General features: G+C 40.8%; 1 protein-coding gene across 19 annotated transcripts in view; it reads left to right on the top strand.

Annotated features, from left to right (window-relative positions):
* The window catches only part of DLGAP1 (DLG associated protein 1), a 305,491-nt gene extending 293,727 nt beyond the window's left edge, over window positions 1-11,764 (top strand). For 14 of the 19 annotated variants that reach the window (XM_081801561.1, XM_081801559.1, XM_081801560.1 and 11 more), the window contains 3 exons: window positions 858-949; window positions 5,418-5,570; window positions 8,396-11,764. In XM_081801561.1, coding sequence (XP_081657687.1) covers window positions 858-949; window positions 5,418-5,570; window positions 8,396-8,605 — 455 coding nt within the window. In that variant the 3' untranslated portion in view covers window positions 8,606-11,764. Of the gene's footprint in view, window positions 1-857; window positions 950-5,417; window positions 5,914-8,395 lie in introns of those variants that run through there. The other 5 variants (XM_081801570.1, XM_081801575.1, XM_081801572.1 and 2 more) reach the window with 1 other exon arrangement.
* The last annotated feature ends 307 nt before the right edge of the window (window positions 11,765-12,071 follow it).

The raw sequence follows: 12,071 nt of genomic DNA, 5'->3' as shown, positions 1-12,071 counted from the left end.
GAGTGGAAAAGCCGGAACGGTGCTGGCGTTCCCTAGGCAACAGGCTGAAAATGTTCATTCCTTAGAAAATCTTTCAACTGGCCATGGCACTTTCCTGACAGTCCCGGTGGCTGGGCTCTGGAAAAATCCTGAAGGCTATGGATAGGATATGGTGAGTGCCAAGAGATCCCCAACCCCCCAGGTCAGGATTGCTTTTCTCGTGTTTGGATTTGGATTAGAAAAGCGAGCCAGCAGACTGTGATGGCTGACACAAATAAATCCATAACTATACCGATAAACTCTTTTTTTTTTTTAAAGATTTATTTATTTGACAGAGAGAGATAGCGAGAGAAGGAACACAAGCAGGGGGAGTGGGAGAGGGAGAAGCAGGCTTCCCGCAGCGCAGGGAGCCCGATGTGGGGCTCGATCCCAGGACCCTGGGATCATGACCTGAGCCGAAGTCAGACGCTTAACGACTGAGCCACCCAGGCGCCCCTATACCGATAAACTCTTGAAATTCATCCTTGCCGTAAAAGGGAGGAAAAAAAAAAAAAAAAAAGCCCTATTTGCCTCTTCTCTTGTAACCTCCAGCGCTGTGATGGAAAACTCCGTTATTCCTAAGAAATATGCGGGATAAGCATGGGTTTTTTTTTTTCCAAGTCGATTTTATACTTTATCCTAGGAGCCTCTGATCCATAGACTGGCAGAGTAACAACGGCAACTGGGCAGTGTGTGTGTGTGTGTGTGTGTGTGTTTCACGTGCTGTATGTGTGCTGTTTTCCCTAATTATTGCAGCATGACTTCCTCTTTGCTTTACCAGACTAAATCTCAACCATGAGACATAATGTGTAAACTTCTTGTATGTTTGCTTTTTTCAGTTCTAGGGAAAATCCGAACTGCAGTGGGCAGTGCCCAACTTCTCATGGCCCAGAAATTCTACCAGTTCAGAGAACTGTGTGAAGAAAACCTGGTAGGTAACATTCCCCATCACTACCAATTCCCAGTCAGGAGGAGAATGTGTTGTCAAGACTGGCGCCACTAAAGTAAAACTGATTTTGAACCAAATGAAGGCCCATTGGACCCTCTCACCTGGAATAGAGTTTTCTGATGAATCTTATTTCCTGCTTTTCTTAAAATTAGAAATATTTATTTTATACTTAAATAATCTTAGGAAAAAAATCCAATCAAGTTGAAACTCCATTTCCTGTTTTGTTTTGGTTTTTTTGTAACGGAAATTTTTGCATTTTCCTGGCTTTCCCATAGCAGCCCTGATTTCATTATTCTTACCAAAATATGGAACAGCCTGATATTTCAAAAATAATACTACAGAGAACTATTCCAGATAATGATTTTCCTTCTGAAATAGCCCTCGGTGCTTATTTCATCATCAGGTCTCTCAGTTTTCATTCAAGGCCAGAGGTGGATGGCAGGCCAAAGTGTAGATTTGATCTCCTAGAGACATATGAATCATTCATCCTTCTTGGACATACCAAAACCAAATAAAGCAAAATGAAGAGACAACACCATTAGCATCAACAACATTTTTTAACTTGGCTGCAAAATACAAGGGCAAGAGCTTCCTCACATACACATGCCTTTTTAAAAATACTGCTCACTATGTCTGCAAGTGTCATTCCACAAGAATAGCTTTTCTTGGTCAATTGTTGGTCAAGCTTGCTCTAAAATAAAGAACATGAAAAGCAACATGTTTTTCTTGTGGAAAGTAAAAACGTGATTATTTGCAATCTAATTGACTATGATTTTAGAGTTTTAACCACATCTTCTTGTTAACAAGGACAAATATAGGCTGAATGGGATTTATCAAGAGAGGGCTCTATCAAGAGAAAATTGAAAGCATGCAGAAGTTGGTGCTCCCCATCCTTCTTCATCAGTCTTCTCTTTCTGAAGCCTCCCTTTGGGGGATCCTTTCCCTCCTCCTCACACCCACCGCCCACATCTGTAGTTTGTTTTCCCTTCCCTCCACAAAAAATTACCTGGCCCTTCTTCCACCTTCTCAGAAATTCCATTCTGGATTATGAGATAATATAGATTAGTAAATGCATTGATAAGTGAATTCAACAAATATTTTATTGAGCTTCACTATGTGCCACGATCAGAATTCTTGCTAATTTGTAAACTTGCTAATGTGTCACAGATCTTAATTAACATGATTCTTGGCTCCTTAAATGTACAAAAGTTCCAATAAAGCTATATTTCTCAATCTGGCTAAAGGATACAGGGAAGCCAATATGTACACACAGTAGGGCAAACACAGCACACTTTTTAACAGAATTATAGAATAAGGGGGTATATTATGAAGTAGAACGCAAATTTTGCAGATTTTGAAGATGAAATCACAGACAAGACGTTTTTGAGAACTTTGCAGATTTCTAGGAAAGGTTAACTTTGTCACAGCCAGCTTTTGACGTTTCCCAGCCCCTGGTGGGCTCACGTGCCTTAGCCAGTAGAGGACCTTAGTTGCAAATGCAGGCGAGACGTTACAGGCAGGAAGCGGAACCGCACTTCCAGCAGAGAGCCACTGATGGCTGCCTCAAGTCCCGCCCCAGAAGGGAAGACGGATAGCCCGCCCTGTGCCGGACGCCATGCTGAGGGCTTTTAGTTATATGATCCGGTTAAATCCTCAGAGCGACCCTATGGAGCAGATAGCGACATTATTTTGATGACAGTTTTACAGCTGAGGAAGATGAAGATGGAAAAGCTAAATAACTTGGCCAGGAATAAAAAATAATAAATAAATAAATAAATAATTTGGCCAGGGTCACAGGGTAAGAGGCAGAGCCGAGATGCAAATCCCAGTCCGTTTGACCTCTGTCCCTGTTTGATCTCCCCTCAACCCCCAAGATGCCCAAGATATGAGTTCTATTCCTCACCCTCCTAGAGGGACATGGAGCTGATCAGTCAGCTCCACCTCCTCTGCAGCAAGAAGCATGGTGGCATTACTTCATGCAGCTAAGATTGGCCACGAACGGACCCAGCTCTCCTTCCTTGAGTTCTTACTCTGAGGAGGAGAACACTTGAAAACACTTGCATATTATCCCAGACTAGACTCTCAGGCATAGAATAAATGGATGAGAATTACTTTTTCCCAACAAAACTAAACTAAGGAACCAGCCCCTCTCATCCTTCCACACCCTCCACCACCTCTGACCTACAAGTCTGGTTCAGGCCAAGGCAAGAGCTGCAACTCCTTGTGCGTGGAATGTCACATGACCCACAGATTCTCTTTCTCTCTGTTTCCCCATCTGTCCCCTTGACGATTCAGGGGCAGAGAGATTCTTGGTGAGGAGGGAACAAATTGCCCATCGTACAGAATTAAACAAACTCTTCAGGCCTACCCAACTATCATTTCATGCATTGCTGCACTGAAACATTTTTGCCAGTAGGGCTTGTAACCTAAAACACTTCAGTAAACTCCAAAATATGAACAATTTAGTTCTTAGTTACTGGTGAGATAAAGAAGACATAAAACTCCATTTGTGATATGCTTTGTTAAAGCTATTGTCTATTCTGAACCTAGATGTTGAGTTAACTTACTAAATGAAAAAACTCCAGGGAAATTCTTTTTTTTTTTTTTTTAAGATTTTTATATATTTATTTGACAGAGAGAGACACAGCAAGAGAAGGAACACAAGCAGGGGGAGTGGGAGAGGGAAAAGCAGGCTTCCCGCTGAGCAGGGAGCCCGACCTGGGGCTCGATCCCAGGAACGTGAGATCAAGACCTGAGCCGAAGGCAGACGCCTAACGACTGAGCCACCCAGGCGCCCCCCAGGGAAATTCTTTAGTTTAATTCACATGTCAGTAGACTAGAGTTTAAACCAAATACTTACAAATTTCAGAAATTACATCTTCCAATGAATTCCAGAACTATGAGTATAGTTTGAGAAGTGTAAGTTTATAAATACGTTTTTACTTGTATTCATTTTGAAACCAGACCAATAATGTTAGTCCATCAATGGCTAAAAAGTTCTTTCCGACCTATTAACTTTGATGAGCACTGACCTTGCACTTTCTGAAAGTTGGTTTTTAATGGTCTGAGGTTTCATAGTATATCAGATTGGCTTGTATACCCACAGGTAACCAAAACTCACCCAGATGGAAGCCTCTGACATCTGGATGCTCCCACCTACCTAACCATGAATGCCTTTAGCTACCATTGGTGGTAGTGATTAACAATGAGCATGACCCCTTCAATCTCTCAGTTCGTTATGTTTTGTCTGTTTTACATCATATAAATTAGTGGCTCATACTTTGTAGTACCTCTCAGGGGTATATGGATGGGGCAAAAAAAAAAAAAGTCAATCCTTAGACACTGAAGAATGTTTAATATTATCTAGAAAATGGGTCATTACAGACATCTCTGTATGTTTGTAGGTATGTGTTCTCACATTTGCTATTGTATGTTATGGTTGATTTAAAACAAATTCATTTCCAAATGATTTTGTCAAAGTACTTGTGTGATAAAATGACTTCCTGCATTAGCAATATCGTAATGGTTAAACACATAGTACTTTAAAAATCCAATTATTTTATTACTCATAATTTGTTGACCCTATTGTTTCACTCAACATGATTGTTAAAACAAATCGTATTTTAGATTCCTTATCTGTTCTCTGAATAAGTTGAATGGCATGGAGTTGGATTCCAACTCTGATAATAACATATTGTATTTTTTCCCCAGAGACAGTATCTTCATTTAAATATGTTTTAAATGTATCTTGTCATAGTTTTTTGGAAAAGTTTGGACTCTCTCCCCATACCACATTGATAGATGTTGTATTACAAAAGAAGAGTTTTACATCCTTGACACTTGAGAATCACTGACTCAGGTGGATGAGTGTATAAAATTACCATTTGAAATGGAAACTTTAAAAAAGCGTCAAACTCATAGAAAGAGAGAGTAGAAAAGTGGTTGCCAGGGGTTTGGAGGTGGGGAAAAGGGAGAGATTGGTAAAAAGGTACGGATTTTCGGTTATAAGATGAATAAGGTCTGAGGATTTAATGTGCAACATGATGACTATAGCTGATAACACTATTGTATAACTGAAATTTGATAAGAGTAGAACTTTAAATGCTCTCTCACACACACACACAAAGATAAATATGTGATATGATGGATGTGCTTATTAATTCTATGGGATGAGTCCTTACACAATGTGTGCATATATCCAATCATCACATCATACACTTTAAATATCTTACTGTTATTTGTCAATTATTCCTTAATAAATCCTTGTAGATAGATGGTAGATAAATAGATAAGATTACCATTTGTAGCCTCACTTTTATCTCCTATTTGAAAGCCAAAAGGAATTCATCCCCCTTATGTTATTTGAAATATTTGAAAATACCCCTTTGGTCCTGTGCTTGTTGTCCCAGACTGCCTCTAAAGCATGAATGTTTTTCTTTCTCTTGTACAGAATCCCAATGCTCATCCAAGGCCCACCTCCCAGGATTTGGCGGGGTTCTGGGACATGCTGCAGTTGTCCATAGAAAATATTAGTATGAAATTTGATGAACTTCATCAGTTAAAGGCCAATAATTGGAAACAGATGGATCCTCTTGACAAGAAGGTAGAACAATGTAGATTTTGTATGGTTCATTTAAAAACCTGCACAAACACTGGACAGTCTAAATAGGCTTCTGCATTCAGTCTTGCTGTTTACAATGTGAAATGGAGCTGATATCATATTAATCTCATTGTAATGACAATGTTTACATAGTAATCATTTGGGATATTATCTGTAATATGTTTCAGGCATATTTTTAAAGAAAAACCTGTCTTTGTGAATTGGAAAATGGGAATGTGGCGTTTTTGTTAATTAAACTTTAAGTTAAACCATTTTAGTCACTGGAAGGAACTGCCTCCATTTTGCTTTTTAAACTAAAATAAATGACATCTTCAGTGCATGATTACATAGAGCAAGAGTTCAACTTCCTTACACCCCTAGGATGTGTTTCGGAGAAAAATAGGAAGCCCGGAAAACTAACTGACTTTGATAATCATTTCATAAATATAGTAATAAAGAAACCACTGTTGTTCAAGTTTAAAAATATACACCATAAAGTTTCACAGTAATCATAAATGTTGGGATTTTTTTTTTAAGAGTTTTACTTTGGGTTGATTTGCCTTGGGGACTATTGCTCACTGGGTTCCTCATTCAACAGTCTAGAAATAAAGACTCAACTTCTCTTACTTTAATGAATAAACTGCAATTTTCACATTTGATTATTGTGGCTCTACCAGGCTCACACAGGTATCCAATATCCACCTCCCTAGGCTGGCCTGTCATGCTTGACTTTTTTAACCCTTTGCTTTCCTATGGCCTGAGGTCAAACAGTTCTGAGAGATTCCGCTTCTAAAAATTAGGCTTGGCTTTTCCCATGAAGCACTGGTAGCCCTGCCCTTTTCAGATCTCCTTACCTATCAGAGAGCTAACAGTAATCCAGTCCATTCTGCTGCTCTCCATCATAGTATCCAAGTTCATAGGGTCAGTAGACTTCCAGGAGAACTCCAGTGCCCAGGGCCATGCATAACTGACAGGAGGGTTATTGTCATTGTCCCTCCTCTCCAATGCTGACACCATCAACCTGGGGGTTTTTAGTGTTAAGCATTAAAGTTCCATTGATATATGTGTGGCCTCTCACTTGGGAAGCCAGACATTCGCACTCCATCTAGTTTTCTTTAATCTGTGTTTAAAACTGTCTACTAAATAAGCTTTTAAATTGTTCTTATTTTAAGAAAACACTACAGATGTACATATATACTTGTAATTTAGTTTCTAGAGCTGATCCATCTAATTTCTCATTCACTGATTTTTTTCCAGTATTACTGTTTTTTTTTTAAAGTACAAGTAAAGGAAGATATGACTAAAAAGTTTCCAATATTCTTACTTTTCAAAATATCACAAGTTACCCAAAAATGAAGATTTAAAGTGTCCAAAAATTGTGATGCTAAGAATTGACATATGTACCCTATTGACGTTTACACAGTGAGTCATTAGTGAACTGGATTTCTAAGTTTTTATACACTTTGCCTATGACCAGAGCTTTTCAGCACCCCACGAATTTGCAGGGAAGACACGAACAAGCACAGTCAGAGTTGGCCAAATATCGTTTGCACTCTGTACTTCCTTTTTCTGTCCACCCAGACTCCACTTTAAACAGCCTGGGGGCAACTCCAATGTAATAAATTTATCCAGGCACTTCACCCAGGCAAGTGAGGAGGATTTGTGGCAATGTGTGTAAGTGTTAGGACACAAAGAGTGCCCCCTGGAGAATCACAGAAACCCTATTTTAAGATAACCTTCACAGTTGTCATGAGAACTGAAGTATTTCACTAAAAATGAAAACAACAGATTCACGCAAACCTTTTTGGAGCCCGAAGAAAGCTCACCAACCTTAAAAATTCCTTTGTGGTTTAGATTTGCTTCTTTCCCACTGCATTTTTTTTTCCTGCGACCCAAGTGTTGAATGGCTTTTGTTTTGCAGTGGCATTTAAAAATATCCAACCAGTTCATAGTTTGCTGATGCTGAGAGGGAACTTCTTTCAGTCCTGTGTTAAATTTTCAGGGCACAGTGTCTGTCCCTGTGATTGGAATTGCCTTCTGGGCCACCACAGCCATCCTGAGGCCCCTAAGGAGCGACATCCCAGCGGGATGTCTTAGAAGCTATCTTGGAACTGATTCCAGCCCTCCCGCCCCCCCTCCCCTCCCCCCACCCCCCAAAAAGGAACTATCAGTGTCCTCTCTCCAGGGTGACCCCGGAAAGTATATCTCTGTGTGTTTGTGTGTGATGTGCAAACGGGTATTATAACTCACTTTGGCATCAACAAAGCTAAAGAACACAATCTCTCCGTCTCTTCTTCCTCATTTGGCCATTCAGGTTTGGGTGGGCCCCGGGAGAGGGCGGGGATATTTTTAAACTCTGAGCCGAGCTTGCGCCCGCTGCCTCGCCTCCTTAGAGGGGACGCAGAGTTCCCGGAGGCTGCCGCTGCCGCTGCCGACCTAACCCATCTCTGGCACCCGGAAGAGTCTGGAGCCTCCAGAGGGAACCACACTAAATGTGCTGGGAGCCGCAGCCTTTCAGCAGGGGGCATTTTAAATACCCACATCCTTCTCTTGGAGAGACTAGTTCTGCAATTCAGCCTTACCCTTGGCCTTAAGCTTACCGGTATTCTTTTCTTTCTTTCTTTCTTTTTTTTTCCCCGCAACTTTTGAATACCGAAGCCAGAATGATAAATATATATATATTTATAACAGTGTGCAGATCAGAACTAACCACCCTTAGGGTAAAAAATTAAAAAAAGTGTGCGTGTTCTAACTACTGACCTATCCCAGTTTTCCCCAAGCTTGTCCTGAGAAGCTGTGTAATGTCCTGAACCTTCTGCTTTGATCAGGAGAGAAGGGCCCCTCCTCCAGTGCCAAAGAAGCCGGCGAAGGGCCCCGCGCCGCTGATCCGGGAGCGCTCGCTGGAGAGCTCGCAGCGCCAGGAGGCCCGCAAGCGCCTGATGGCCGCCAAGCGCGCCGCGTCCGTCCGCCAGAACTCGGCCACCGAGAGCGCCGAGAGCATCGAGATCTACATCCCCGAGGCGCAGACACGGCTCTGAGCGCCGGGCCCCGCCGCGCGCCCCGCCGCGCCGCCTCCGCGCTCGGTCCTCCCTCTGCCCCCCTGCCCGCCCTCCGAGCCCGTCCGTTCCGGAGCTCAGTGACTTCCACTGTCGCGGTGTAGTTGTCGGTCTTGCAGGAGCCGTCCCCCAGTAGCCCCCGCCGCCCGGACCGGTTTGCCCATGTTCTTTTCTCCACCGAGCTTCGCCACCCGTACTGACGCGTCACCCTGCCTCATCCGGAGAGCCGGCCCTTTCTTTTCTTGGCAGAACCAAACCCACCTGTGTAGAAATGGCCCCTTTAGGTCGCCCACCAGCCTCAGTTCTCCCAAGCTAGTCTGTCCCTAGAGTTCAGCAATATAAAATCATAGGGTATTTCAGAAATCCAGTATCACAGGGTGATTCTTTGGGACTTAACCGTCTTCCACGTGAAAGAAACTAGGGCTCCGATTCCCTTTATTTCCCCTAAACGGTTATTATTTTGTAAAGCAGATGGAGCACTTTATTTCCAACCTCAGAAATCACGCCATCTCACCGGAATCGATGAGTGACAATCCAAGAGGGGACCAAGTTGGGCCGGGGGTGGGGGACCTGAATGAGTAGTGGGGAAGGGAGAAGCGAAATCAGCAGGTGCTTGGGGTACCTGCTTCACTCACAGCTGCACAAACTGCCTCACTGTTATTCCATCAATCACTGCTTCAAACGTTTCAATCAGCAGAAGATTGTAAATTCGATCTTTCAGGGAAATTATTCTGAAAGGCAATAAAATGAAGAAAGGCAAGGAAGCACTGATAGTTTCAGATATACTATCTAAGGGGGATTTTCTTTTTGTCCTATTATTAAGAAAATTTAGACCTGAAATGTTTTATCAACTTTTATTGTACTATGTGTATTATATTGTTATTGTGGTGGGGGTCTTTAAAGGGGAAAGTGTTGGTCCTCTTAATTTGTTAGTGTCCATCCTGGGGGGCCTACATAATTACACATATATAAGTACACATCTGCTTAAGAAGTCCTGTAAATGGCAGCTAGGATGTTTTCAGAGAGAAGTTTGGATTTTCCCATCCTCCCTTTGAATGCTATACATCCATCTGTTGTAACCCAGTAGTTCGTAATGCCAGACATATTTTCTCCTTTGGTCTTCTCTCACTACTATCCAGAGCCCTATCACACCCCAGCATAAGGATTGTGTCCTATGTCAAACCGATAAAATCAATTTCCTACCCAAGTAGATATGCAGCCTCATTCCAAAGAGCTGCCCCTCATCTTGAGGTCCCAGGTAGTGAGAGAAGAAATTTGGCCTGAAATGTTCAGCAACCACCAGGAAGGGGGGAAAAGTCATGATCCACAAGCACGGAAAGAAACCCAGGCTTTTGGCGGAGAATGTGCATTGACGCTTTTAGTCATGACGGATGGGCAGTGTGCACTTTGCATCTAGCTGAAGTTATCTTTAAATGCCCTTACTCGTAGCAGTTTAAACATTTAGGATGTGGTGATCTTAAAGTATCACTGGCATTTTATGCCCAGCTCCCACCCCAAAGCATTATAAATTATCATTTAAAACTGACAGACTAAAAACACACATCTAATAAGCTTGCACCAGAGCTCTTTTAAAAAATACACTCTCGTAGCCAGGTGCTAATTTAATTTTATTTATGAAATTAAGAGAGGTGATGGGTTCTGGCAACAACTATTTTCACGGACATATTCTAAAACCACTAGGGAATTCGCTACCTCTCAGAGCCATTGATGCTTTGAGCTATCTTTATAAACAGGGCACAAATGTTTACTGCTGTGGTTTACAAGAAAAGGGCTACTAACTTATTTAAAAACCAACCAACCAACTTTTAACTAGAGTGAACAAAGCACCTCGAGTGCTTTGCACAATTGGAGCTTACAGAGATTTTGAACTTCAAGTGTCCACTTGTGTTAAAAAGAATCTACCTTTTCTTTGCTTTGTAGCAGCGATGGAAGGTCACACAAAGTTTGCCTCAAGTAAGGCCAACTGCCGCCTTGGGTAGCCTCTAATCACATTCAATCCCGAAAATGACTTGGCACTCATAGATTAACGCGAAGAAAGCGACATCCGCTGGAAGACCCAGGTTCCCAACTACAGCTCCCTGCCCTGAAGTAGAGATGAGATTGGGATTAAGAAATAGATTTCTAATACGATTCAAGATCATCCTACACTATTTTCTTTGGAAACTGGTTTAGCCCAGGATATTTTAAAGAGAGACAAGAGAAGGCCTATTTATCTTGTCTATGTGAATGGTATTTGTATATTCATAAGCTATTTTTGGTAAGAATTTTAAATCTTTTAGCTGAATGCCTACAGGCATCATGACCTTTGCCTTCCTTAAAAACACAAATTGTACAAACACTTTATAAAAAGCTAATTATTGATCTTAAAACATGACCCCACATAAAACTGCTTGTTAACCACTTGCCCCCTTAAGCTGACATCCATGAGCATAACCTTTGTTACATTGTTCTTTTTGATGTATTTGTAGAAATGTTTTTTAGTTCATAATGGAAAATGTATGTACCCTGAAAAATTACTTATTTTGTTTAACTTTGGTATAAAGCTGTTTGGGCATTTTCTTGGGGAGGGGGAGATTACAAAAGAAGTTTGTCTCCCGCATCAAAAAACGTTCAAAGAAATTAAGTATTTATTATATTTTTTGCAGATGTTTCCATACAATTCACATAACCTTTTTGTAAAGAGAGATGAAGAAATGGATTAAAGATTTTTAATATTTGAAATGGTAAATAGAACTAATTTATTTGTAATATATTTCTGTTATTTATAGATGTTTCCTTAATGTTTTACTGTGCATTACCACTTTAATTTAAGCCTTATCCTTGTGAATTTACCATTTCTTTTTTAAAACATGTCTAGATGCATATTTTAAATAACTGGAATGTAAATCACTAGCATATCTGAATTCCCGTTGTAATTTTTAAAAATTATTTTGGTTTGGGAAAAAAAGATTCATTTGAAAGCCTTCAGATGGAGGGGTGGGGAACATTTTTATGGCTTTATGAAGTGGAATTTCATAGGCTTATTTACCTAGACTGTGTGTGGACAAAAAAAAAATTGTAAATAGATGAATGTTTCCCATAATGTAAAAAGAAGAAATTAATAAAATAATAATGCACTGCTTTCAGGTCTGTGTGTTTTCACTACAAAGCCCTGCTTCTTCCAAAATATAATTGTCTTTGGAGGGAATAGTTAAGCAATTAAGAAACATATCATTCTTTCATTGTAACAACACATATGCTAGCCACTGTTGTCGGTAGACCTTGTATCCTATGTAAGGGATCAAAACATTGAAAACCAAAAGGACTTTTACTATGATGATCACATGCATATGAAAGTTTCAGGTCAGGAGCTGTATATTTCATGAAAGAAATTATTAGCCTCTCAAATATGTGCAAATTTGTGCCTATTTTACCCACTTGGATCTCT

This window comes from Leptonychotes weddellii, chromosome 13 (assembly GCF_054177405.1).
Source record: "Leptonychotes weddellii isolate Sample4059 chromosome 13, ASM5417740v2, whole genome shotgun sequence".
Lineage (NCBI taxonomy): Eukaryota > Metazoa > Chordata > Mammalia > Carnivora > Phocidae > Leptonychotes > Leptonychotes weddellii.
The sequence above is the reverse complement of the archived record's forward strand: the minus strand, read 5'-3'. Positions and strand labels throughout refer to the sequence as shown.